Genomic DNA, 27,496 nt, shown 5'->3' with positions numbered 1-27,496 from the left:
GTGATCTCCCACTGGCGAAGTCGAACATCATTAGCGCCGGCGTGAGTAACAATCGGCCAATATAATAATGCACAACACTTGCTGCTGTTGAGGTGTGATACAGGTAAAGTTAGGCTCAGGTTTAGTGTATGGGTTGGGTAAGTGGTTAACAGTGTACAGGGGTCAATTTGATTACTATAAGGGAACACGATTCAATCTGTTTATATTGCATTGCTCTGATAAATGATAAATTAAGCATTTTCTTCCTGTTAACGTATGATTCAAGGAATGTTCTGTTTATCGATTCACTATAGTATACTAATATATGTGTAGATGCAACAAAATATGCTTTGCACCCAAATTACAATGTGTGTGATGTCTTTACCAAGCATTTAGCTAAACTTAACTAACCATCCTTTACACAAATGTACAGTAGCTAAAAGTCCAGTACCAATAAAGATACAAAAAAATAAATAAAAAATAAAATAAAATAAAATGTAAATGTTTATAAACATTTACCAATGATGAATAGTCTCAGCTTTAGATTGGATACTGCAAAAGCATGCACAAATGATTAATAAATGTGAAAATAGGGTAAATTCCAGTCAATTGGGACAAAGACTGTTCCAGAGTTTGGATGCTAAATAAAGAAAAGATCTACCACCTGCAGTGAGTTTTGATAATACCTTGAGTCTAGGTATTATCAACTGACCAGAATTTTGAGAATGTAATGGATGTTGAAGGTTGAAATTAGGGGTGCACGATAAATATCAGCCGATAATTAATGTGCATCTCCTCATTAAAACTGGTTCTCTAATCAGCTGCAAATTTCATTAGGTGCGTGATTTCACATAGAGCAGCATTTACTACACAGAGCTGTTGTTAACTGACAAGCTGCGCAAATCCACGTTCATTAACAGCTGCTCTATGTGGAATCACACACCTGATGGAATTTACCGCTGATTAGAGAACCGGCTTCACAGACGAGATGCACATTAATTATCGCCCGATATTTATCATGCACCCCTAGCTGAAATGCGAAACTGCTAAACTGTTCATGGTTTTATAAGTAATTGGTGCTTAAAGGGGAGCCAATGCAGTGTTGACAGAACCGTACTAATTTGGCCAAACTTTTTACTTCTAGTATGCACTCTAGCTGCAGCTTTTTTATCTAGTTGGAGTTTATTTATTAAGTCTGCAGAGCAACCACCCAGTAATGTGTTACAATAGTCTAGTTTTGAGGTCAGGAATGCATGAATTAAATTTTCTACATTAGACATAATTAATAGGGTTAATGCATTAGAAAATATCCATAAATGCTCTGTTAATTCTCGGCATTGCCTTATTCAATTTAAGATTATTCATCGACTTCATTACTCTAAAACAAAGTTGCATAGAATTTTTTCAGATATTTCCCCAATATGTGATAAGTGTCAGACAGAGGAAGCCACACTCTTGCATAGTTATGCTCTTTGCTCTAAGTTAACTCCATTCTGGACTAATATTTTTAAAACTTTGTCAGAAATATTACATGTTGAATTAGAGCCTGATCCACTTGTGGTGATTATTTGGATTCTCAGATAATATTACTTTTCAAAAATCTCAACAACAGTTGTTGTCTTATGGACTTCTTATTGCAAAGAAGCTAATACTTAAGTTTTGAAAGAACATCAGTGTCCCTACTGTTAAAATGTGGTTGGATGAAATGATTAGGTTATTATATCTGGAAAGAATTAGTTTTTCTTTATCAAACAAACTGGATCAGTTTGATAAGATTTGGTCTCCCCTTTTCCGCTACCTTGATAGCATAGTTTAAGTTGACGTGTTTAAGTAGGCCAAGTGTGTAGTACTGATTGTCCCATTAGTGTGATATGACTTATGTCCCTAGGGTGGGTAGTAATGGGAACTGTTCCTTCTTTCTTGTTAGTTGTGTTCTGCTTTATGTTTTTATTTTATTATTTTCTTTGTCTCTTATGTTTATAATGAGAAATCATAAAAAGCGATGTAACATTGATTGTCAAATTGTTGGATTCCCTAATAAAAACATTTTAAACACAGACATAATTAATAGATATTTTAATGTGGAAAAAAAGGTGGTTTTAAACATGTGTAAAGAGTCCACTAAAGGCGAGCGTAGTGAGAACCCAAGTGCAGTTAATTTACAAGGTGTAATCCAAAACATCCAAACAAGAAATGAAGACTTGACTTGACGAGACATGAAACAGACTAGACTCACCAACAGCAGATTACAACATTAATACACCACGCACAATGGCAAAAACATGACTACTTATAACAAACAATACAGGTCACATGACAAGAACAAACCAATGGGGAACAAGACACATGACTAAGACAATCAGAACATGACACAATGAACAAGAGGAATCAATCAAATGTAGACAAGAGGGCAAGGGAAGCATGACACAGCAATCAAACAATAACAAAATAAAAGACTTGAAAACATGAAATTGACAAAACCCAAAACATGAAACAAAACCCACATTACAACATGTTAGAAATGATTCTTACAAATGATAGATTGCCACCAAATAGCACACTCAGGTTCCTAGCTGACAACGTAGATCAGCCATCAAATATTACATAGTATTCTACATTATTACTTGCAGAGATTTTTGGTACACCAATTAAATCCTCTGTTATATTTTATTTATTTACTTATTTTTCAGAATTTAGTAGTAGGAAATCATCCAGCTTTCTAAATCAACTATGCATTCTGTAAGTTTTGTGAATTTGTATGTTTCATCAGGCCTTAAGAAAATAAAGAGCTGAGTATCATTGCCATAACAGTGAACACCTACTCCATGTTTTCTAATGATATATCTCCAAGGGTAGCAGGTAAAGGTTGAAAAGCACTGGTCCGAGTACTGAACCTTGCGGTACTCCATACTGAACTTGTGATTAATATAATACTTCTTCGTTTACTGCTACAATTACAAATACAAATCAGAAAAATATCATTTTACTATTAAAAAGTATTACATTTAATTAGAGAAAAACTAAACATTATAGTAAATTACACATAAAGCTGATGAAGAGTGTGAATGTGAAGTGTCAGCACTGGTGTCTTCAGTAGTAACTTAAAAGTGACCTATTATGTCGGCGCCAATAGCCTTGCGGTTAGTGCGCCGACATATACAGGGCAACTGCGCTGACGGCGACCCGGGTTCGTGTCCCAGCTCGTGGTCCTTTGCCGATCCCGCTCCCCTCTCTCTTCACCAAAAAAACACTTTCCTGTCTACTCTACACTGTCCTTTCCAATAAAGGCATTAAAAGCCCATAAATAAATCTTTAATAAAAAAAAAGTGACCTATTATGCCCCTTCAGCTACTGATTAAGATGAAATGTAGAACAGTTTAACAAGGGTTAATACAAGAGTAAACACATCAACATTCACAGATGCAACATTTTGTCTCAAAACTAGCATCCAGTAAACCAAAATGTTCCAGAAACTCATTTATTATTATAGTTCACAAACTAACAGATTGGACAGGAGTGGCTTGCCTTTTAATTAATCATTAAAACACATAAAAAAGTAGCTTGATACTATGAAATTATTTTCAGATCTACAGAAGGTCCCCTGCATTGATTTCTCATTATCTTCTTCATTTTCATCGATACATAGCTTGTCCTCTATGTATTTGTTCATTTCCCACTAAAGAATCGTTTATTATTTTGTTTTTGCCAGCCCAGCTTTCAGATAACTCAGAGCATCTTTATTGGCTTCTTCTGCTTCAGCGATTCTCTTCATCTCCTTCAGCTCTTGCACCCAGTCTTCTTTCCCAGCCTCACTCACTCTGGGGATGAAGAAGTCCAGATGCTGAAGAGTGAAAGCAGAGTCTGGTTTTAATGCGATCTGAGACAGATGCTTGATGGTCTTGTATGCATTGAACAAAAGAATTGACTTTTGTTCCTCAATCGCCTGCAGATCTTTGTCAAGACAATCCATTATAACTGAAAACCACATCGTTTGTTTGTGAGCTTCTTCATACATCTTTTTCAAATCATCAAACACAATTATGATGATTGAAGTGCTGATGAAGTATTTCTTGCTTTCTTTGACATGTTTGCTGTGGTGACACTTCCCTGTGCAGACGGTGCAGTACCCATTTTTCATGACTTTACATTTGCTGGGATTAGAAACCCACCAGCAGTTAAACTCATGGCAGTTTTCCTCACAGACAGTGCAGGTTGTCGCCTTCCTGTGCTTCCATGACTTGCTTTCAATGGGAACCCTCATTTTAACAGTCTTATAGACTTCAATGGTGAAGTTTTTACACTGTTCAATCTTTTCCTTGTTTTGTCTCATTGCCTCCTGAATTTGAAGTTTTTCAGACTTTTTAAGCTCTTTCTCTTGAATTCGCAGCTGTAAATTGCAGAGAGCTGCTTCAAGCTGGATGCGCTCTATCAGGACATTTGAAGTCAGCTCTAAACTTCTTCTGTCCTTTTCATCCAGAGACTGAAGGAATTTCTCCATCTCTTCAGTGCTGTTTTCCCAGGCGTCTCTTTGAGCACGAATGTAACGTTTCTCATTGTGACGGGCTTCAGCCTGACGATTATTGAATAAGAAACAAAGAGGTTGGCCATAATTGTCTTGTCTGCAGGGGATTTTGGCTTTATTAATGGCACCGAGGACATTTTTGGGAGGCAGACCATCAAAGTGTGTGACTAAAAACACAATGTTGTTCACAATGTCTTTTCCAAATAAAGACAGAATTGAACTGATAATGTAATGCTGTCTGTCTGAGAGGCGATTCGTAGATGCTTGAGTCACAAAGCAAATGGCATCGACTTCACAAACTCCATCATTGCTCTGAAACAGTATGGCTAAATTCCTGGCAACTTCCAGATCTTTTTCCAGTCCTCTAGTGTCTCCGTAGCCTGGAGTATCAATGATAGTGAGTGATATGGGACTTTTTACAGGAAATACCTCATACATGGTGATTTCAGAAGTTTGTGATTCTGATTGATCTCCACCTTCTTCTTCAGTGATTTCATACCATATTTCATCCTCAAATTTCACTCCCAGTAAGTAGTTGACCATAGTGTTGATGATGGTGGTCTTACCAACACCAGTCTCTCCCACAAGCAGAACAATTTTGTTTTGTTTTCTGGTGTCTTTTTTCCCATAAGTCCATTTTCTGACTCTCTCATTATCATCAAGCACTTTCTTCTCTGTATGTAAACGGAATCTTTTTGGAGGACCTTGATGAATCAGTGTTGATCTGTATGGTGGAAGACCCTGCTGTCTGTAAAATATGGAGGTAAATGTTTCTCAGAATATTTATGTAGCAAGAATTTTAGACATAACAGTAGTCATTGATACACAGGCTTTTTGTGTTACATACTGTACATTTTTCAACATGAACAAATTAATGTAATAAAATATTTTAGGAAACCAATCCAAATACAGATAGTATTTGAATATTTTTTTATATATATATATATATATATATATATATATATATATATATATATATAGTCAGCCAACACACAATGTATCAGTTACATAATTTATTGATATCTTTTCTTCATTTCATGACTTATTAATTTACAACATTAGCAGGACATTGCATACTTTTAATTTCATTACCATCCTATTACCACCTCACAACGTTGTCAATACAATCTTCTAAAGTTATAAGATAACCAAGAACATTCCAATTACATATTATAAAAAGGATAGTTCTGGTCCTTAATTCTGATTAGTTGAGCCTGTAACTTCATTTCATCAGTATTACTGTACACAGCAAAAAGGCCAGTGTTAAATTAACTCTCTCAGGAGTTTATTTGAGTACACACTCAAGAGTGTTGAAATTAACACTGAAGCAGTGTTAAAGTTAAAGGGATAACTAGGTGATTAATTAAGTGATGACTGACCATTATCACAATTTTAAGTCTCCATTATAGTGGTCAGTGTTTGCATTAGTTGGGCTCTTGACACTTGAAATGTTAACATTAGATTTTTTTTTCTTTTTTTTAACCTGCTGTAACTGAGTTATAACAGCCAGAGGAAAGGTGATCATGTAGTGTTGATTATGTTTTGACATAATCACTGAATAAAAGGTTTTTCTTTATTGATTATGTCCACCCTATGAATAATATAAGATCTGGCATTTTCAGTATAACCAGACAGATGTTTTTAAAACGTATTTTGAACAAAAATTGGAAATAATAATAATAAAGATGATTTAGACACACAGACATCAAGAATCAGCATGAAAATCACAACATCGGTGACCATCAAAAAAGCATGTTGTAGGCAATCAAATCTGCTGTTTTTATGTGACTTTATAATAGCTTTCTTTTGTGATGTTCCGAGTTGATCTGTTTTTCTGAATATGCTCTTTGTCACCGTTGTTGAGATTCATTTGCTGATTCTTGATGTGTGTGTGTGCCTAAAAGAAAATACTTTTTTGAATTTTTTTTTTTATTTTGGACTAGAAGAGCTTGTAAGAAATCCTTCCAAGATTTATAGAAAATACAGGATCTTTTGCAGTGGAATCACAAGGCTGTTGTAATCAATAAACAAAATATAACTCAGAGATTAGACTCTAAATGAGTTCAGTAATTTAGGTCAAATAATGATTATGTTAAAACATAATCATCACCACCTGATGGCATTTGCTCTGCTTTGTCTGGCTGTTAAAACTCAGTCACAACAGCTGAACAAAATCTAATATCAAATTATCATGGGTCAAGAGCCCAACTAAGCAAACACTGATCACTATAATAGTGACTTTAAAAATTGAGATTTTCTCCTTTGGTGATTCTGCTTGTTAACATCATGTTTCTTCAATAATGATCAATCATCACTCAATGACTTAATTATCTCATTAACTTTAACACTGCTTCAGTGTTAATTTTAACAGTCTTGAGTGTGGGCTCAAATAAACTCCCGGGGGAGTTAATTTAACACTGGGCTTTTTTCTGTGTATCACTGTGTCTGTGTGTTGCTGAAAAATAAAGAGTGAATAGCTTACTTTCCAGGTGGACTTTCAGTAATTTCACTTATGTATGTAATAATTTATTTTATTTAAATTGGGGTGGGTTATTTTTCTTTGTCTTGATTGAGAAAGTTGGTTGGAGTATGTATTTCTTTAGTTTGTGTTTGTTTGTATGTGTTATATATTAAAATAAAACATATCCGCTATGTGCAAATAGTTTGCATGCATTATTTTATGGCAAACTATGTACAACTTTAATTTTATATTTTGGACAAGTATCTTTTTTAACGAAAAGACCATATACGTACATTTTTTGGTTACCATTGTGGTGAAGAGTGGAGCTTGTGCTTAGTAGCTGTCATACACACACATAAATGTTCCACGATCATTTGATTGTGAATGATAGAGCTGATGTAAATCATGTGCTTGTTTTTCATTTAAAAACTAATTTAGCCAACATAACACTTGTTCACATGCAAAGTATAACTTTTGTAGCATGCAAATAGCAATCAAGTAAAAATATTCTTATCACTGACATTAGCACAGTTACAGCTCATCGAGAACATGTAATTTTAACTCATGTAGCCATAGCCTAACCACAAGGTCTACATTTTAGCATAATGGTAATAAGTTACCTTAACATTTCACAAATGTAATTTCATTTTAACGTAATAAAACTGAGGGCAAATGACATCTGAGTAAAAAACTAAAGAGTTGTGGTTGTGGTAGCTTGTAACTGTAAGTAAACTGAGCAAATTATTTTTTTTTTTGAGTGTAGAAAGTTATTAAATTAAATAGATTCAAGTAACTTTTATTTAACATGATAAGCATCTGTAAAGTTTTTCAAGTGGTCATGCGCAGTTCCACCAATAGTCGGAGTCGATCTGCAATGTAATACTATTCTGATGGGAGAAGCACATGAGAGTCAGCTCATGTTTGTCAGTTTTTAATCACTTATTTCTTATGTCATTTCTTATCACTTATAATTGCTTATTATACATCAGTCAATCATGCAATAATTAGACTAAATATGGAAGCAATGCACAGCAACAAATTGTAATGTAATCAGATTGTGTTGGATTGTGCTAATCAAAATCAATAGTCTTGAATTCAATTCAACCCAATTCAAGTTTATTTGTATAGTGCTTTTGATGATACAAATCGTTGCAAAGCAGCTTTAATTAAATTAAGTTTCTACAATATATTTAGTAGTAGCTTATTAGTGGTGGCTGTTAGATTATGTACATATGGCAGAAATGTACGGAAAAATCAATTAGAGACTTAATCAAACCGACGATGAACACTATTAACAGCAATTATTATATGTTGCAATCAAACTTATAGCAAAATTGCATCACTGATCTTTGGTGGCATGTTTTCAATCAATTAACATTTTTATGTTTTATTTTATTTATATTTTTTTATTGGGCCTCATTAATAAAAACTTAAAGCTGCACTAAGCGCATTTTGGCAAACGATGTAGATATTTGAAAGCACCAAAACAAACATGGCCATACCCCAACAGGACCTCACCCCTATTTTGATTACTCCGCCCCACACGTACATACACAACCCTGGCAGTGACAATGATCTGCTATGCCTGCTGGCCAAGGGAATGATGTCATCAATAAATGAAAGCGATGTGTGTTATTATGGTAATTCAGGTCGAATGTGTTTTGTAATAGTGTGTTTTAATGCTTGAATGGTTTAGCACTGCTGGAAAGCTAATCCAGTTTTTACGTGGGTCCTACCTCTTGCCTGACCGTAACCCTTCTTTTTAATGTTTTGTTCCTCCAATATCTTTTTCCCATAGGTGATCTGCTTATATCCATCCCTGTGGACTCACTGAGTGCTCTCTTCTCCCTATCATTACTAGACACACCCCTTACTACTGACTGGCTGCGAGTGTGTTTTGGGACTCGGCCTGACACTGTGGTCAAAAGCATTTTTCAAATATTGCATAATCCACCTTTAATGTCTTTACTTAATGTTTTTATCTCAGCTTACTTGATCATTTTAAGGCAGTCGGTTTCCTAATATTTTCGTAGTAATGTGAACACTAATAAGAAGTTAGTACAACTAATTACAGTTTGAGTCAACATAGGTTCATGACTTCTGTGCTTAAAAAAGGAAACAGCTAATTCACCTAGAAACATTAAAGGGATAGGTCTAATTCATCTAAAAATGATAATTATGTAGGCAAGTCACCCTTGCATCATTCAAATCGAATGTGACCCAGTTTTTTCAAGAACATTTACACTTTGTTTCACAATTGATGCTTTATTCCATAAACTGACAGGAGACTGACAGGGGCTGTCAAGACCCAAAATGCGCAAATATGCACCATAAAGACAGTCCACATGATTTCTGTGCTAAATTCCACATTTTCCATATGAGGGCGTTTTGTCATATGGACTGACTTTATGGTAGGCTATAGTTCTAATAAATAAACTGAAAATAAACTGTCCTTGTATGAAAAAGGTCTGTATAAAGATTATTATAAAATTCTATTTGATGTACACCAGGGAAGACTAGACAAATTCTAACAAAGTATGCCAGTCATGTTTTAAAGTTAATGATGAGCACAAAAAAATATGAATTTTTAATACCATTTATATTTAAATTATATATTTATGTATTGTGTGCCATGGACTGCTCAGTGCCACAATGAAAAAAAATGAAAAATAACAAATGGCCCACTTTGTTAGCCTCAGTCTGACCCTGATGCAAGTGTTAGGACTTAATCTTTCTGTATATGGTCACAGGAAAAAAGCCAAATATTAGATATTTGTACACTGAATATTGTGCATGCTCAGATGTTAAGCGAAGCCAATGAGTACCTTTATATTAACAACCCTGCTTTTCATCAGTGTTAAATGTAAAACTAACATTCGGCAAACAAAGTAATAAAACCTATATTATTTGTGAATTTAAATATGAACCTATAAAAAACAATATATAGTACTGTTATAGCCATTTAAGAAAGTGTATTTTTATTTTATATTATGTTCAAATATTATTTGTTTGTGTATTGTTTAGTTCAATTTGCTGATTAAGAAAATTGTAAATATCATAAGGGGTGGTAAAACGGACAGCAGTACACCGGAAGAAAGGAAGTGGGTCAGACATAATTTTTTGACTTGATGTTTCGGCCTTTGTTTTGGCCACGGAAGCGTTGTGGTGGGCCTTGTCTTGAATGCACTTCATACGTTTTGTTTGTAGAATTCCCTTTTTTGGAACGAGTTTTGTTTGGTATAATTTGTATCTTAATTTTAATATGTTTTTTGTTGGACAATTATTTACCTAAATAAAAAAAAAAAAAGAAAACAAAAAGATTTAATAATGAAAAAACGTTGCATGGAGTGAAGTGCGTTCAAGACCAGGCCCGCTACCATGCTTCCGCAGCCAAATCAAAGGCCAAAACAAGTACGTTTCATCTGTTGATATGTTTCATAAAATCTATCTCATACAGAGATCTGAGATCACAATGCACACACATTCAGAAGCACTTCTTTTATCAATAAAACAGCTTTGTTACTAAATTGCTATATTATATGTAACTGATATAAATTACCACCATTTTTACCCTTATGGTCAAATATTGCACTGCATCATCACAACATCATCAACAGCTTTAGCTAAGTTGTTACTGCCAAGGGACCACAGTATCACCATTGATTATCCCTTACATAATTTATAGAGAAAACAGATAAATTTCAACTCACACAAAATTCATGGTTATCGCTGGATTGAATGCGTCAAACAAAGACCTTCAGTGTCACTTCCAACTTTATGGCGAGGTGGAATAAAACTCAGACAGCAATGCTATCAGAAAAGTAGGACATTTATTCTTGCAAGAAGGCCGTCTGACATACAGAGATTCTGCAGTGAGAAGACAAAAACCTATACCTCTGTGGGGATTATATATAGATATTCCCCTCCCCCTCAACTGGCACCTCTACGGATGTTACATATGATTTCTCAGAACTAAGATGCAGCAACGACAGGATGTTACAAAATCATGCAAAACAGTTCTAGCCAGTTGAGGATCCGCTGAAAGGGAAGACAGTCCATGAGCTAAAAACATCATGTATACACACTCCTATATTGAATGTAATAGTAGGAAAACAAAAACACACACAAAAAAAAAATCCTCATAAATGGAAATTTCCTTCACACTCTAGAGTTTGCTTACAGAAAAACAATTAATTAATTTATTTGTAAAACAATGTATTTTGAATTTATGTGTAACCGGGTGATAAATAGGATACATTTTGTTTCTCTCTTCGCATGTTTAAACCCATTATTTCATTCTTATTTGCTGTGTTCTGTAAATTACAAAGTCAAAAGAAACAGTGAATACCTGTATTTGTCTGGAGTTGTCAGTAGGTGGTGCTGTGTGTGTGTTACGTTTGGGGAAATGCCCATGTGCTCTCGTTCTCGGACGTTTTGTGTGATGTGCAACAAGCAGTACGAGGGAGAGACACGTGGCCTTTGAATTGTGGAAAATTTAATTTGGTACAATTGTACTCTGTAAATATTTTTTGTGTTGTTGTTATTTTTAGATAATGTTTTGGTAAATTTTTTTTCTTTTTAATATTATTTTTTAAATGAAACGGTTATAAAAAAATATACTGAAACCGACTGTTTCAGATAAACAGGTGAAAATCATAATATCTTTAAAGACATTGTTAATTACAAACCATCGTATCTCATGCAGACAGGAGTAGCATGTTTTTGACAGTTGTTTTCTGACGGGTGCATCTATGAATTACGGTTGGTCAGCCCCTAGCATCTCTCAGTGTCTTTTGTTTTAATACCATGGAGAAAGACACACCCCACAGGCTCCTTTTTTGAAGTGCCTCATTACAACATGGCTAAAGTTGAAAACATGCCGTTCTTTATATTCTATCCTTTATATAATATACATAATCTAAAGCAATTTAACTAAGGTTTAAAAAAACATTCTGTTCTTTTAAAAAAGCTTATAAATGAAATGGTTATAAAAAATATACTGAAACCGACTGTTTCAGATAAACAAAATCATAATATCTTTAAAGACATTGTTAATTAAAACCATCATATCTCATGCAGGAGTAGCATGTTTTTGACAGTTTTCTGACGGGTGCATCTATGAATTACGGTTGGTCAGCCCCTAGCGTCTCTCTTGCCCACGAATTTACGATGACACGCAGAGACCCTTGCTCAGCTTCCCACCTATTGAACAAGTTCATTCATAGAACAAGGATGACACCTAGCGGTCACTCAACACTGATTTCTTTCACACGGGCACCTTTATAAATTTGACGTGTTCAAACGATCACTTGAACCAGAAAACTTTCTCGGACGGCTCTCCAAGACAATTGCTCTCCAAGACAATGGATAAAAGTGAGTATTTTATAATTTCATGTTATCTGATGGTAGTGATATTTTAAAATACTATTAATTGATCAAAGCGGGTTGTGTTATGCTATTTTTTTACAGTATATGATGCCTTTAAAACCATATTACATTTCATTCCTGTAATTTTCTTCAAGTTTTTGCTGTCTTATTTTATCTTATGGTAGTGATATTTAAATACTATTAATTGATCAAAGTATGTTATGCTATTTTTACAGTCTACGATGTTATAGCATCTTTAAACGTAATATTACATTTCATTCCTGTAATTTTCTTCATGTTATGCTGTTTTATTTCAACCGCTGATAGAGATATTTTAACACTATATTCATGCAAAGGCATGTTTTGACAGTTATTTGACTATATCGACGCATCTCTAATGTCCCAATCACCGCCTCAGACTGTTTGTATATAAAAAAAAAACAATTTTTATTTTGAAAAGACGGTGACATCCTGTTGTTAAACAAAAAATACTTTTTATTTTTAAAATATGACAACATCCTGTTGAAAATACCTTTATTTTGAAAAGACGAGGATATCCTGTCGACATGTGCTAGGCGGTAGATTTCCGTGCTTCAATTCAGTTCGACTATGGTATAGGATTTCAGAAAAACAATTCTGTGTCCGTTAAATCGACGTTTTACCACCGCGTAATCCGTTCGTCATCTATGAACACGACATCGCGGGGTGTAAGCGCTCCCGGTTAGGAATGCACGGTTCTATCTCAGCACCATTTTCCCGGTTGCTAAATGCTCTCAGTGAAACGGATATGATGGTGAAATGGCTCCCTCCGGTGAGTCTGGGGTGAACTTGATTTTGAAATATGACCATCCTGTATAGTGAAAATTGTGCCATCTGCGGCAGTTTAATGTTATGACACTGGGTCTCGTAAGCGCTGTTATAGTGAAAATTGTGCCATCTCTGGCAGTTGAATGTTATGACACGCCGTTATAGTGAAAATTGTGCCATCTCCGGCAGTTTAATGTTATGACACGCTGTTATAGTGAAAATTGTGCCATCTGCTTGCGGTTTAATGTTATGACACACTGTTATAGTGAAAATTGAGCCATTCTGCTGGCGGTTTAATGTTATGACATTGTGATTTCTTTGTCACAGTCTGTCTGTGTGTGTGTGTGTGTGTGTGTGTGTGTATGTGTGCTCCATTAAACTAGCAAATAAAAACCCTCTCCATATGTTTTAAATCATAACAGGTTTTTTATTTTTTATCTCAGGTTTAAATATTGAGCAACAAGCCTTTGACGGTATTAATACATGTAAGTACGTATTTACTATTCTTTTTATTAATTATTATTTTTGTATTTTAATTTTGTCTTTTTATAAATTTATGTATGTTTTTTTTTTTTTTTTTTTTTTTTCACAGCGGCCGCGATTGATCCAGACAGCGCAGCCGATGGTAAAACAAGATCCATCTCCAACATTTTTTATGAGAAATCAAAATTTTAGAGAGACTTATCTCTATTTTAAATGGTAATATATGCCATGATAGTAACATATTACCGAAACAAATAATTTATCATACATTTAAACATGTATTCAACACTTATTTATTAAGCTCATTGATCTTATAAAACACAGTTAATTAATATATTGTAATTACATATATAACACACTGTATAAAATAAACATTTAATATAGTTTTAGGTAACAATAAATACGGCTTACATTTTTCTGTGCATAATGATGTCCATTCCGTGAATGAAATGTTTCCAATAAAACGCATTTAGTTTAAGTTGAAATATTAACAAAACGTCCCAGATCGTCCCAGGGTTAAACACCATTGTGAAATGAATGTTTCAGACCCACCTCAGAGGAGGGGGTAGTTACAGACCAGAAGATCTGAGGTGTTATTCTGTTAACCTTTTTTCAAACCGAATGTTATGGCTGTGTTAATAATGAATTCAAAGTCTAATCTTAAGACTTTAAATAAACATTTGGTAGAATCCTGTGTTTTATTTTTATTTAGGAAGACGAAGGGTTAAAGCGATATTTTATTAAAACAAGCAAATTAACAGAAATCTCTAACGTGACAGCAAAAACTAGGAAACAAACCGCAAGGCCTAACAATTACAATTAGATGGGAAAATACTACAAGAGGGGCGAAACTGCTGTAAACAAATTCAAACAGAAAGAACTAACAAAATCATGGAGACATATAAAGTCGTTCTTGTTTCAAAGTGTAACCCTATGAAAAATTTTGCGTTTATAACTCACAACGCTGTGACGGTCGCAGTAGCGCCTTTAAACACTAGGATAAAGTCAAGATATCTATCAATTTTAGGCTTACTTACCAGGATAAGACTAGTGTGTGAAAGAGTTAGAGCAATCATTTGTGTTTGTGTTGTTAGACCGAATTGTTCTTATTACCTCTATAAATATTTGTATGTTTATATTCATTTATGGAACGCTGTTACAGAATTTGTCTTAATGACATCCGATGGAATATTTTATTAAAAGATAGATGTGATATTTTTTTGTAAGATACTACTGTGAAAATTTTTCTTTATTATGATTTTTTAATGTTACTTTTAAGTTTCACGCCTGACACATTTGTAACTGACTAAAAACTCATATTTAAGCTAAAGATACATTTACAATTGTGAAAAATTAAGAGATGTTAAAAGCTGCTGACCTCATGATTTCTAAAAACAAAGACATGACAACACTCAGTTACAGTCATACCTGTTTTCCTGGAACAAAACTAAAAGGCGGATGCCTATAGCACTACGACTGAACAAAACGGACTGAATCATTGCTTTCGCTTAAAACAACTGCTTTATTAAAGTCGTGTTTAGAGACCCGTACAAAGAAAATAGTGTTTCCTCACCATCTTCAAACTTTAAGTGTTTTAAATGTACAGAGACATAGTAAGATTGAGGCCTTGTGTCTCGCTGCATTTTCGTAGACAGACCAAAAAAATGAACACATAGCGTTATTTCAATTAATAATGTGTTAACAAACAATGGTTCTTTGTGTGATTTCATAATAAAAGCATCTAAATTGCAAACAAACTATTATCTTTTATATTAAAACTTTATAAAAAGTTGTTTAGTAACACACAGTCGTGTAAGACACAAACCAAAACATCTCATTAACGTGTTATCATTCCTTTTACACATATTTTGTGTACTATCAATTTTAAGAGTGTACGGTTTATCGTGCATACAGATTATATTTTATCTGTTTATCTGTTATCTGTGATTATAAGTTATTAAGCTAAATCAATGAGTTTATCAGGATGCTTTATTCTTTCTATAGACTTATACTTTAGACATGTAGAACATATCCGCATTTTTTATGTGTAGGTTAGTCAAAATTGCCCAGTCGTGACTCGTATCCGACATGAAGGAATCAATGCATAAAAATGGGGTATATAAACATCAACTAAAAGGAAGAAAAGACAATAATCAGCAATATGCGATCACACAGATAAGTTTATTTGAATGTTTCACTGATATATCATGACACTGAGTTTTTAAAATGGGGTTTTTTACTGACATCACTGCATGATGAATAAAGGAACTGACGAATCTGTTCTTTGAAGCGGTTCACTGAACCAAATTCCACCGAAAGAATCGGTTCGCGAAAATTAATCGGACTTTGCATCACTAACATCACTAAACTGTATCATCGCAACATGGAATGACCGTGTACTTCACAAATAGTAGGGAGATATGAGTCTTTTTATATAGGGTATCTGAGCACGCATATATTTAGAAGTCCAACGTTTTATAGCCTCTACCATGTATGAGTATTGTGGTGTATTGCCCCCGGTGGCCATGTCTGAAGTCTGATGTTTATGCTGGGATTTGTAGTGCCCTGACCTAGAAGTCAGTAGCGTTTGAATGAGGTATTAGTTAAACGTGTTAAATTTAACATCTTTTAAACAATCAAAAAAAAAAAAAAAAAAAAAAAAAAAATTCCATATTTGTTAACACATATTTAGACTAAAGAGTTATATTCAAGAATAATATGATATACCTATGATAAAACAGACTTGACAGGTATATGTTGTAATGGATCAGCCATTGTTGTGTAATTTCGTGAAATAGCATTAGGATTTGGTTGTGTGTTCTTGAAATCAAACAATTGTCTTTGTCTTAAGAAAAAAGTTGAACAATCCCCTCTGGTATCTGAATATTCAGTCTGTCTTCATCATGAAATAATGGAACCATCATTACCCCATTCTGGAGAATATGTGTTGTGTTAGACAGGCTGCTTCATGACCTAAAGGGGTATGTTTGTTGCGTTCTCTACCTCTGCATGTCTTCATCTCATTGAGCGTGACCAGTATTTAGGCAAGGCAAGGTAAGTTTATTTATATAGCACATTTCATAGACAATGATAATTCAGAGCGCTTTACTTAAAAGGAAGTAAAATAATCATAAGAAATAATAATAAGCACAACAGTAAAACAAGGAATTAAAAACTTTTAAAATGATTTAAAATTAATTAAAACGGTTAAGAATAGAAAATACAGTGCAACCAGTTCGGACATAGCACAGTGCTCATTCAGTAAAATGCACGCTAAACAGATGAGTTTTGAATTTGGCTAATGTTTAGCACATCTGATCTCTGCTGGAAGATGATTCCAAAAGCGGGTGGCATAATAGCTAAAAGTGGACTCCCCTTGTTTTGAGTGAAACCTTGGTATTTGTAACTACTGACTTGATCCTAATGATCTGAGTGGTCTGTTAGGTTTATATTCAGCAAGCATATATTTGCATTGTATATAGGTCATAGACCATTGAGTGATTTATAAACGAGTAAAAGTACTTTAAAATGTGACTGCTGATAAGGTCTGACTCCAGAATCACACCAAGATTCTTGACTTGATTTTTTTAGTTGTAAGTCAAGGTATGCATTGTCCTTGAGAAATTTGTCTTTGTTTCCAAATGAAATGATTTCAGTACATGTTTGAAATGTTATGCTTGTAAGGTGATGGTGGATAACGTAGAAGTCAACTGTTAGTTTGAATAATTAGCATAATTTAATAATAATATACATTTTTTTTTAAAATGTAATGTTTTTATTAAAGAATATAATATGGTTTTTTGAAATATTTTAAACGATACATGGTATGGACAGTAAAGATACTTTTAACAAAATATATCAAATATAATAACAACCGTTAGATGTATAGGTGATATTTTGACTGATAATTCGTACATGACTTGAATTACTGTAGCTCTTTGTTTTCAAAATAGTGTTATTTTTTGACATGCGCAGAGACAGAGAGAATGCATAATGACTCTTCCGTTCTGTTTGTGAAAATATCAGCGGTATGTGTAAAGTTTACGACCATAGCAAAAGCCAGATAATGGCAATTTCATGGCTAGATTTGCTCCATATGTGAAAACCCTATATTGTGTTCACACACACTTTTTTTAAATGAAGCATAACATAGCCTAATGGTAGTAAAGGTCAAAGTTCTCGAATTACATACAGGCATCAGCTAAATCAATCTCCATATGTGAAACATTCAATGCATGGGTCCACAGAGGCATAAAGCTATCTGCCCGAACCATTTTTAATGACTGAATAGAATCGAGGGTCTTTTTCTGAAAATATTTTTCCAAAAGATACATTAACTTCATCTAAATATTTGAGACGTTGTTTGAGGTGAAATGGGTGAGTCGCGTCTGCGCTGTTACAAACAAACAGGATCCTTCACATCCATTTAAAACAAGATAAATATTTTTCGTTTTATATTTAAACAGAAAGAAAGACTTTGATTAAATGTTTCATCACATGTGAGAGGTAATCAAAACATTGAAGATGATACTTTAAATAAGAAACTTTTAAAGATGCTGAAGCGATTGATGTGGAATAAATTATACTTTAGTTGAAATGTAAGCAAAAAACCACAGGAAATGTAAGCAAAAAAAGCCAGCCCAATAGCTCCCGAAGACGAGACTCTGCGCTGTTCCCTCCGTCAGCTATAACCGGCTCCTCCACTTGAAATCCGCGTCTCTTCAACTCCTTATAAGCTTCCCGAGTGCTGGAGTATGTGCGCACGCCTGTCTCCCAATGAATCCTCATGTTAGTGAACGGCATTTGGAAACGTATGCCTTTATCCTTGAGTATTTTTTTTGATGGCATTATATTCTCTGCACCTCTTAACAATCTTGGGTGCGTAATCATGGTCGAAGTGTATAAATGCGGTACCCACCTGTATCCTGCCTTTTTTCCACACTTCCCTCAAGATCATTTCTTTCGTAGAAAACTCGAGAAAGTTTACAATTACAGCCCTCGGCGATGCACCAGGCGGGGGTTTACTTGCAAGAGCCCGATGTGCGCGTTGTATTTTAAAGTTAAAATCCTCCGGTAGTTGTAGCTGGCTCCGCAAAAGCTTCTCAATAAACTGCGTTACAGAATCCCCCTCTTGTCCTTCTGGCACCCCAAAGACACGCATGTTATTTCTTCTGGATCGTGATTCTAAATCAAGGACTTTGATCTGGAGTTTCCTCTGCTGTTCAAGACAGGTGCACAGCGCCTCAGTCGCCTCCTCTGCCCAGCCCTCCACCTGGCTCACGCGGGCCTCCGCCTCGTCCATCCGCTGTGATAGGCCTTGTACGTCGGTTGCAATATTGTCCAGTTTACCATTGATTTCTTGTCCCAGTTGGCCAATATCCTGTTTGAGCTTGGCATTGTCTCCTTTTAGATCTGATTTTAAGTCCTCTATTGCCTTAAGTACCCCGGCAGTGTCTGCGCTTATGTTTACCCCGGGGCTCCCCGTTCCCGCGCCAGCCGTGATGTTGCTAGCTTGGTCCGGTTGGGTGTTAGCTTTTGCGGCTGAGGCACTTTTATCCTGGGCTTTGGGCATTTTTATCGATCTTTTGTGGCCTAGTGTGCTTCTTCTCCCTCTCATATATTATTTTGTTAAAAAAAACAAATAGAATAGTGAGTTCAAACAGGATTTTCAAGGTTAAAGTGGGAGAGAGGTTTCAATGCGACCAACTACTCCATGAGCACACCCGGAAGTCCAAAGGATAGTATGTTTTATATATGAATGTGAAATAACTAAAATGTTTTTTTCAACTTTAGCATGATAATTAATTATATTATATAAATTATATAAAGTTTTATATATAAATGTAGAACACACCGATCCCATTTATATACTGCTCATGAATGTAATGGGAGTGGGACACACACACACACACACACACACACACATAACCATATAACTGGGACAAAGTTCAAACAACCTAACTTGGACAAAGTTCAAACAACCGGCAAATAGATTCTGTCAAAACCACATGATCGATGCGTGGGGAGGGTTCGTATACCGTAAAACTACCCGTCAAAAAACATGATTTAGAACTAACTAGGTCAATAGGGGTAAAAGCTTCTGTCAAAACCAACATGATCGATGTGTGGGGAGGGGTTCATAGGTTAACCCATGAACTCATTTCGGAAAGTTCAACCCATCCATCATAAGGTCACCGGAAGTTCAACCTGTCAAAAGGTCAAAGGTCAAAGTCGTAAATCATCTTGACACAAGCTGTATCATACTTACTACTAATCACCCTTTACTTCAATATATGAGCACAGAAAACCGCTGTTAACAGGTTAATACAACGTTTCCCATTCTATGACTAGTAAAATAAGGGCAACTTACTCTGCCGAACACGGCTTTCCTTGGAGTACCTGCGAGTGCTGCGTCTTCTTGTTTGACAGGAGTCAGCATTAAGGCACAATACTGCCACCTGTGCGCTCAACCATAAGAGAACTGTTTATTTTAAATATTGTGGTAATCGCTAATACCGGTATATCGTCACACACTAAGTTAACACGATATCGATAATTGTTGCTATGAATATCATGGTTATCCTCAATACCGGTATATCGCGACACCCCTAGGATCAATATAGAAGCATCCATTTACACATATCAGCAAGGAGCAAAGCCCTATTTAAAGCCGTGTTCTATGTGCCCGTTTTATACTTTGAGCACCTGCCCCTCCAAAGGTCTCTGCAAGGCCCTGCAAATCCATCAGAGAGATAGCAGGAACATTCGGAGTGGCCAAATGAGCTCAGCAACGTAAAAAGGCCTGGACATCCATGGAGGACAACAGTGGTGGATGATCAAAGGATCCTCTCCATTGTAAAGAAAGTTACTAAAATTGAAATGGGGTCTGACTTTTCTGTGTGAGAGTTAAAACGTGTTATTAAAAGAATGACAAAAAAGAAATACGGTTAATTAGATTTATTTACAGGTTCACAATAAAAGTCTTTAAAACTACACAAAACCAGGTAGACTCAGTCTGTTAAAAGAACACAGTTATTTTGTCCATACCCTAAAAACAGTCCAAGAATCCCTGTGTGTTGCTGAGTCCCAATCTGAGTGTCCAGCATTTTATATACAATCCAATCTGAGTGTAATCCAAGTGGCTGCAAGTGTCCGAAAAGGTAAGTCCAATAAAAGTAACTCCACAGTCCGGGTGTGAGTGGAAGCTGTTAATGGCCTCCTTGTTTGTTTGCCATAATGCTCTTTTCATAGGGCTCCTGCTTCCTGTCAGGTGACTGATCACCTGACATGCCAACCATACAGATCTTAAAGACATACACACACTAAAACGGATAAGAGGCATAAAATGGACCTAAGAGCATGTAAACCAATTAAAACTCTATAATACATAAAATCACTGTAATAAATAGAGTGATTGACTTTTACCTGCAGTCTTGGACCAGTGTGAAACACCAAGATAGACTCTATCTGCTCTGGATCACCTCTAGACCTCTTGACAGCCAGGACACATCCAATCGAGTTACCAGCAGCTTAAACAAGCCATCATAAAGGAATTCTCAGACTCAGAGTCTGTACATGGACTGATCACTGCCCTAGCCATCGAACAGGGCCGTCATGAAACTCCCCGTGATTACTACCACAGACTTCGACGATAGGCCCCACAATCCCTATTCAACAACTGCGTGACCTGACACAGAAGGCCTTTAACAAGCACAAGGCCTCCACTAAAGGTGTTTGTAAGACCCTGCTGATTCTGAACTGCATTACCAAGAATCCAAAGCGGGCACCAGAAGGCACCCAGCATTGCCACAGTGCAAAACCCTTCTACAGAAAGCCCCTAGCCAGCAGAGGACAGAGCCGTCACCATGGCAACAGACCCAAGTCCCAGACCACCCACGGGCAGAAACCATGGAAAAGGCCATCCTCATCTTGCGAACACCACAGTATGTCCAACAACAGTCCCCCACAACATCCTCCTCCACACCCTTCACACAGGTGCCAAAATGTTGCTGCACAAGGACAGCTGGACACACCTTCTTCTGAGTTACAGGAGCTGCTGACACTAGCAAAAGATTTCCTTGAACAAAACTCAACTGAGGAGTACTCGGAAAGACAAACTTCTGACTCCTTGCCTGACGCAACTCAGCATCAGACCCCCCCAAGGAAGGAGCATCCCTTAAAACTGGTCAACACCCCAGAAGCAGCCAGACAACGCTGGATGGAGCAATGGGCCCACATGCCCAACAGCAAACTAACACAACTCAGGCAAGCTCAAGTTGGTGCCGCCACAAAAGCAAAGCGACACTGCAAACATCAGATTTCTAGTGACGTTCGAGCAAAACAGAGGGCTAACAACTAACTGCTTCCCTCCTGCCATCATCACTAGGTCAGTCTGAAACTCTCTTCACACTACAAAATCTCCATAACAATTCCCTGCGACACCTGGAACCACCTGCACTCTCACCACTGAGAGTCAAACCCAGTTCTTCCAAAATGCAGGTACCACGGATAGCCTACTGGCTAACAACACCCAAAACCACCATCTGACACAGACCAACTCAATTCAGGATGACAGGTGACACAGCCTCGACACCTGCTGCATAAGCTAGACGACCTGCACTTTGCTACAGCCTACATCACTACAGCACACCACCTGACAGCGTCCACCACGGCACCACAACCACTCCTGGAGGCATCAACAGCTAGAGAGCCACCACTGTATCCCAGCTGTGAGTGGCAGGTGCGTGTCTGATTGTTCTGCACCTTTGACATCGCTCGCTGTTGTCTATTCCCTCAAAATGCAACTAACACCTCAAAAAGGCAGAACAGGACTCTGGTTCCATAGCAACCAAAGACACACTATCTGATAACACTAGTTTTATGGCTCAAAGGAATGCGGGCAAAGCAACTCTTACTCAAGTCTCTCTTAAACAGACACATAATGCCTATAAAAAGGGACTCTTCTCTTATTAATCCATAGGAAAACCTTTCTTTGAATGAACACACATATACCTCAGGGCATTGTGTATGTTGTTACTGTTCTTGTATATTGTCTTTTGTGTATGGTATATGTTTTATGCATGCTTATGATAGAACCAATCGTTGATATCTTACATATATGTAACCATGTTAAGTGTCTATGAATTCGTCTTATGATGAGCTAAACGAGAGTGTATATTATATGTTTATACCTATGCAACATATTAGTGTTCTAAGAACCTTTAGTAATTTTTGATTATATAAATGAGAGTGTATTTTATTTTTTTATCTGCCATACTCTCAGACAAAGGGTTGCAACTCCCCAGTATGAGTAATTGTATTTAGGTTTGTTTGTTAGACTAGTTTGTGTTAGTGTTTAGTTAATAAAACTCTTGTGCACAAATTACAGGAGTTTCTGATTCTGCCTTGCAAATTAATGTCCCTTAAAATTTTGATCCTCGCTACATGCTCTGATGCATTAACACTATATGAAAGTATTTTCTTTGGCCACGAAAATATTCTTTCTAAGAGTTTATATGAAATTACGGTAAATGTTTGCTGGACGAACAGATTAGTTGATGGAAATTTAATTCTGCTACAGTTACTTCTAGCAGCTCATATAAATAATTGTAATTAATCATAATTAATTGTAATTATTTATATACATTTCCCTTTTGAGCTTAATTTACTACATTCTCAAACATGTGGCGCCTGACATCTATGGCAAGCTCAGTGCTTGACGTGATGCACTCTATCGAGAGATAGAACCAGGATGGCGGTCATTGAAGCTTAAGAATCCAAACTACGTTTGGAAGGCTGTTGTCAGGGAAACATCACAGTGGCTAAATTACATGCAGAATTTTTGGTTCAATCAGACTGAATTCAGTGATTCAGCGATTGATTAATCAGATTGTAGTGTTTACATGAATGCTAAATAAAGTGATCAGTTGATGCACACGTTTATATGGCACAAGCTTCAAATCTGTTTTTTTTTTTATTGTTTTTTGTTTTTTTTTGACATGCGCACACTGCACAAATATAGAGTTTCTCACTGTGCTTGCAGTGTTTGCACATAATAACCACTCTCCTACACGGTTTCTTTATTTGTTTTTAACAGCAGAATTAATATTTATCCATTTATGGATAAATATAGGCCTACATATAAACCACTGTGCCGTGCTGCTCATATTTATCATGCAAAAAAAACAACAACAAAAAAACAAGCCCCTCCCCGCGCCCAGTCCGGGTTGCCTGTGGATGAGTATCAAAACCAAGGTTGTCCTGCTCCACTTCATAGTTGCCGAGTGAAAGGAGAGTTTTATAATTACAGGACACGCATTTATACAACACCTGGATAGTTCAAGTTCAGCACATAAATTAGGCCAAATAACATGGCACATGCATGTGCGACTGATGGCAACCTGTTCAGGACTTTCACACCTTCAATGACTATACCAATGTCATGTGGTGGTTGGAATCACCCTCTTCCCTGATGATGAACACAGCCATTGTGAAACTTGCAAGCTCTGTTTCAGCTTCATCCCTCTGGACAACCTGATAAAAGACGAGCTACAAGTTATTCTGATGAAACCAGTTTCCAATGTACCAACATAAAGGACACAGACAGTTCCCAAAATCAAATAAAAAAATGTTGATGATGAGATCAAGCAAGTTTTCGAGTAGGATGATTATAAATTGTAAGTAAAACGCCCTGCTGACGACTTGGTTTTGGTCTCTAGCAAATTCAAAATGTAATGAACTGATGCAAAAAAAAGAAGCAGCATTTCCTCATCAATATATGCTGCCTGTATGAATGTAGTGTGTGAGTGGTTGGTGATGGTCGAAGGGACTGGTCAGTCTGCCCCTGAGCAATTGTGGCTACAATAGTAGCTTACCATCACCGAGTATGAACTGAAAGAATAATGACTTTGAGAAGCTTGTGACACTGGTTTGTAAAGCGAAATACAAGTGTAAGGCACAATTATTATCATATTCATACAAATAATGTTCACTGCCTGGTGTGCATGTGTGGATCACCTACCAAATTCTGCAGTGGTTAATGATTCCAGAAAGAGGGCACCTGTAAATACAAAGGAAATGGCATGAAATTTATAGGGGACAGTGATTATTATTTCCATTAACGTTGTCACTTTAAACTATAACTTATGTAGTGTTTCTCTTTAATCAGTCATTGCTCTCACCATTGCTACAAATACAATATGTGATAAACAAATACATACAAGTACTAAATAGTAAGTTAACATTAGGAAGGTTTTTAAGAGAAAATATAGCCATTGTGGCAAAACGGACACTGAATTTATAAATGTGTATGGCAACACTGTCATCCTCTTCTATCTCTAATCTGAGCAGGTTCACAGGGTGAACGAGTTTACAATGGGCCCAAAAAAATCCAACACGACCTTACCCGAGCTCGTTCAACGTTCTGTCCGATCCCGACCATAAACTGCATGCAACTGGAGAATGTTCTGACTGCAGAGCCACAGTTTCACCCCGCGCATGCGCAGTCTCACTACAGCAGTTTTACCCGCGCGTTTTGGTTTATATTATTCTAACATTTATATATACTAAAAAACACCTATATTTTTGTGCATTGTTGAATATTCAGGCGAATATTGTTTCGTGGCACGAATTAATAAAACCTCAGCAGGTTATAATAATTTGTTCCCTCGATTTACTATATTGTGGCCACGTTTTAATTTGTTAAATCAAAATGAGGGAGGGAAATAGTTCAACGTGTCCACGATTTATTAAAACGAGGGAACAAATAAGTCGTCGTAACAACTAATTATTTAGATCAGTGGACAGGGCGCATAAAAAACAAGCAGAGAGAGAGAGCGCCCCGGCCGCGCGCGCGCACTCTCACCGCCTTCAAACAGCACAAGCGCTTGCTCTCTCCTCGCGCAATCAATCAATCAATATCAATTAACAATAGTAAAAGGTCGGAAGACCGATTGTGTTTTATAGATTAGTAGTTTGTTCATATAAAGTGTTTGATTAGCAAGTACATGTTAAACGTAAATGTATATAATATACAGTATATACCCCCCCCCCCCCCAAACGTAAATGTATATAATAATTATGTCAATCGTTTGAGCTATGTTTGTGCGGTTTTCGTTTTTGAGATATTATTTTTTGCACGCATGAGTGTTGCCGTGCGCCACACAGACACGTGCGCACGCCTCAAGGCTCTAAAGTTTGTAAGAATTTAAAAACCGAACCAGCACAGACGGAAATCTTTAAAGCACAAAACAGCACAGATGTAGATCAAGCGGTTGACACCATTTAGGGCCGTTACATAGTCAACGCGAGCAACGCGAGCAAAAAATGCGAGCGACGCGAACGACGCGCTCCCTTTCATAGTCTAAACAGTGGACGCAAGCGTCACGGGCGATGCGTGTATGGAATACACCGCTCACGCAACAGGGGGTAGTAGAGTCGGGTGATATTCAGATCACAATGGCAACTGAAGAGGAGTGCATTCTATTGCTGATTTTACATCGGCGGCAACAAAGGCAGCGCAGAGATAGGCGGTGATGTTATACATATAAGCTGGCATAATTTTTCCTCTTCGCCCGCCATTGTATTCAAACCTTCTTCTTCTGTAAACACAATATACTTGAATTAATGTACAATCCATGCAATGTCGCCCCCACCGACAACGCATAGTATTGCGTGCATCGGCGCGTCGCGTATCAAAAACTAGGACGACACATTTGGTTACGCACCGACGCATAATGGCGGCCGAAGCGTAACGATGCGTAGCCTTGGGGACGCGTATGCGTACAGATGAGTTGACTATGAAACGGCCCTTAAACATGCTGCATGTCCGACCCGTGGCGTTCACCGATAGGGTTCAAAAGCGCGTGCTCCTTCACCCGTCTCAACAAGCTCACGAGCACGGAGTCAATACAGTTAATGTGAAAAGCACGCGTAAAGTCTGTCCCTGGAGCACCCTACTCTCATCCCGCCGAAACTTTGGCTCGGCTGCAGCTCTATGTCTGAGGGGCTAGGAGTGACCCCGCTACCGATTAAACATGTCCAGACACTGGCGGGGCTCTTCAGTTGAATTAAGCGTGATCTAGACACGATTATTATAAGTTTAGTAATTTTTTAACTACGCGACCACATAATGCGATTAGCAAAAATTCGAGATGACAATTTTAACCAGTTCATATTTCTTAAACTCCATCACAGAACACCCTGACGTCTGTAAAGTAGTTCCCGGTTATTTTACTTAATGTTAATTTCCTCAAAAACAGATATGTTGTCACCAAGCAAAACACATTCGAGCTCTTACCTTGTTTAATTGAGTTTTCTCGCAGACTCGCACATGGAGATGGTCCTTTGCTTGCGAAGCGAGGTAATGGCGGACAGCAGAAATTTTCAACGACTGAGATGTACCGAGACGTAATGACGTCACATGATCACATGACACCCCAAAACTTTGGTTTAACCTTAAACTACCATTCAAGTAAAAGTAATGTTTTAAAGTTTGTCTAGAGGGCGTAACACTTACTTTGAGGCAAAGTGAAAACAGAAGGTATAAACTGAAAATCACAATTTTCCATTGGACCAATGTAAATATATATTTTGAATGGATTGCACTGATGTTTCACTTTTTTCAGTGTATAAAGCCTTTGATTCATTAGAGCATCACTTGTTGTTTAAATCTTTAAGTGTTTTTGGTTTTGAAAATAAATTTATTAACATGGTGAGAATACTTTATAATGATATACATTTTTCTGTTTTGGTTAACTTGCAAACTATGAAACATTTTAATTGTGACAGAGGAGTGCATCAAGGATGCCTTGTTTCCCCATTTTCCAGTTTATTTTTTTACTTTTTTTTTTTTTATTTTGTGAAAGTTTTTTTTTTTT

The 27,496-nt window shown here is 36.6% G+C and overlaps 1 protein-coding gene and 2 long non-coding RNA genes across 3 annotated transcripts; 1 reads left to right on the top strand and 2 right to left on the bottom strand.

Moving 5' to 3' along the window:
• Positions 1-2,040: 2,040 nt before the first annotated feature.
• LOC109094229 lies at positions 2,041-11,022 on the bottom strand. The gene is made up of 2 exons (XM_019107915.2): positions 10,673-11,022; positions 2,041-5,249 (listed from the first exon to the last, which is right to left on the bottom strand). The coding sequence occupies exons 1-2, from the start codon at positions 10,681-10,683 to the stop codon at positions 3,671-3,673; spliced, it is 1,590 nt and encodes a 529-aa protein (XP_018963460.2). The 5' UTR covers positions 10,684-11,022; the 3' UTR covers positions 2,041-3,670.
• A 1,934-nt stretch (positions 11,023-12,956) lies between these two features.
• LOC122146706 lies at positions 12,957-14,157 on the top strand. The gene is made up of 3 exons (XR_006161221.1): positions 12,957-13,140; positions 13,580-13,621; positions 13,729-14,157. It is a non-coding gene; the product is annotated as an uncharacterized LOC122146706 (long non-coding RNA).
• Positions 14,158-23,951: 9,794 nt separating this feature from the next.
• On the bottom strand, positions 23,952-27,253 carry LOC109074549. Its single transcript, XR_006161063.1, has 3 exons — positions 26,917-27,253; positions 24,640-24,678; positions 23,952-24,152 (listed from the first exon to the last, which is right to left on the bottom strand). It is a non-coding gene; the product is annotated as an uncharacterized LOC109074549 (long non-coding RNA).
• Positions 27,254-27,496: the final 243 nt, after the last annotated feature.

The sequence above is a fragment of the Cyprinus carpio genome, chromosome A11 (genome assembly GCF_018340385.1).
Source record: "Cyprinus carpio isolate SPL01 chromosome A11, ASM1834038v1, whole genome shotgun sequence".
Classification (NCBI taxonomy): domain Eukaryota; kingdom Metazoa; phylum Chordata; class Actinopteri; order Cypriniformes; family Cyprinidae; genus Cyprinus; species Cyprinus carpio.
This window is presented reverse-complemented; position numbering and strand designations above follow the sequence as displayed.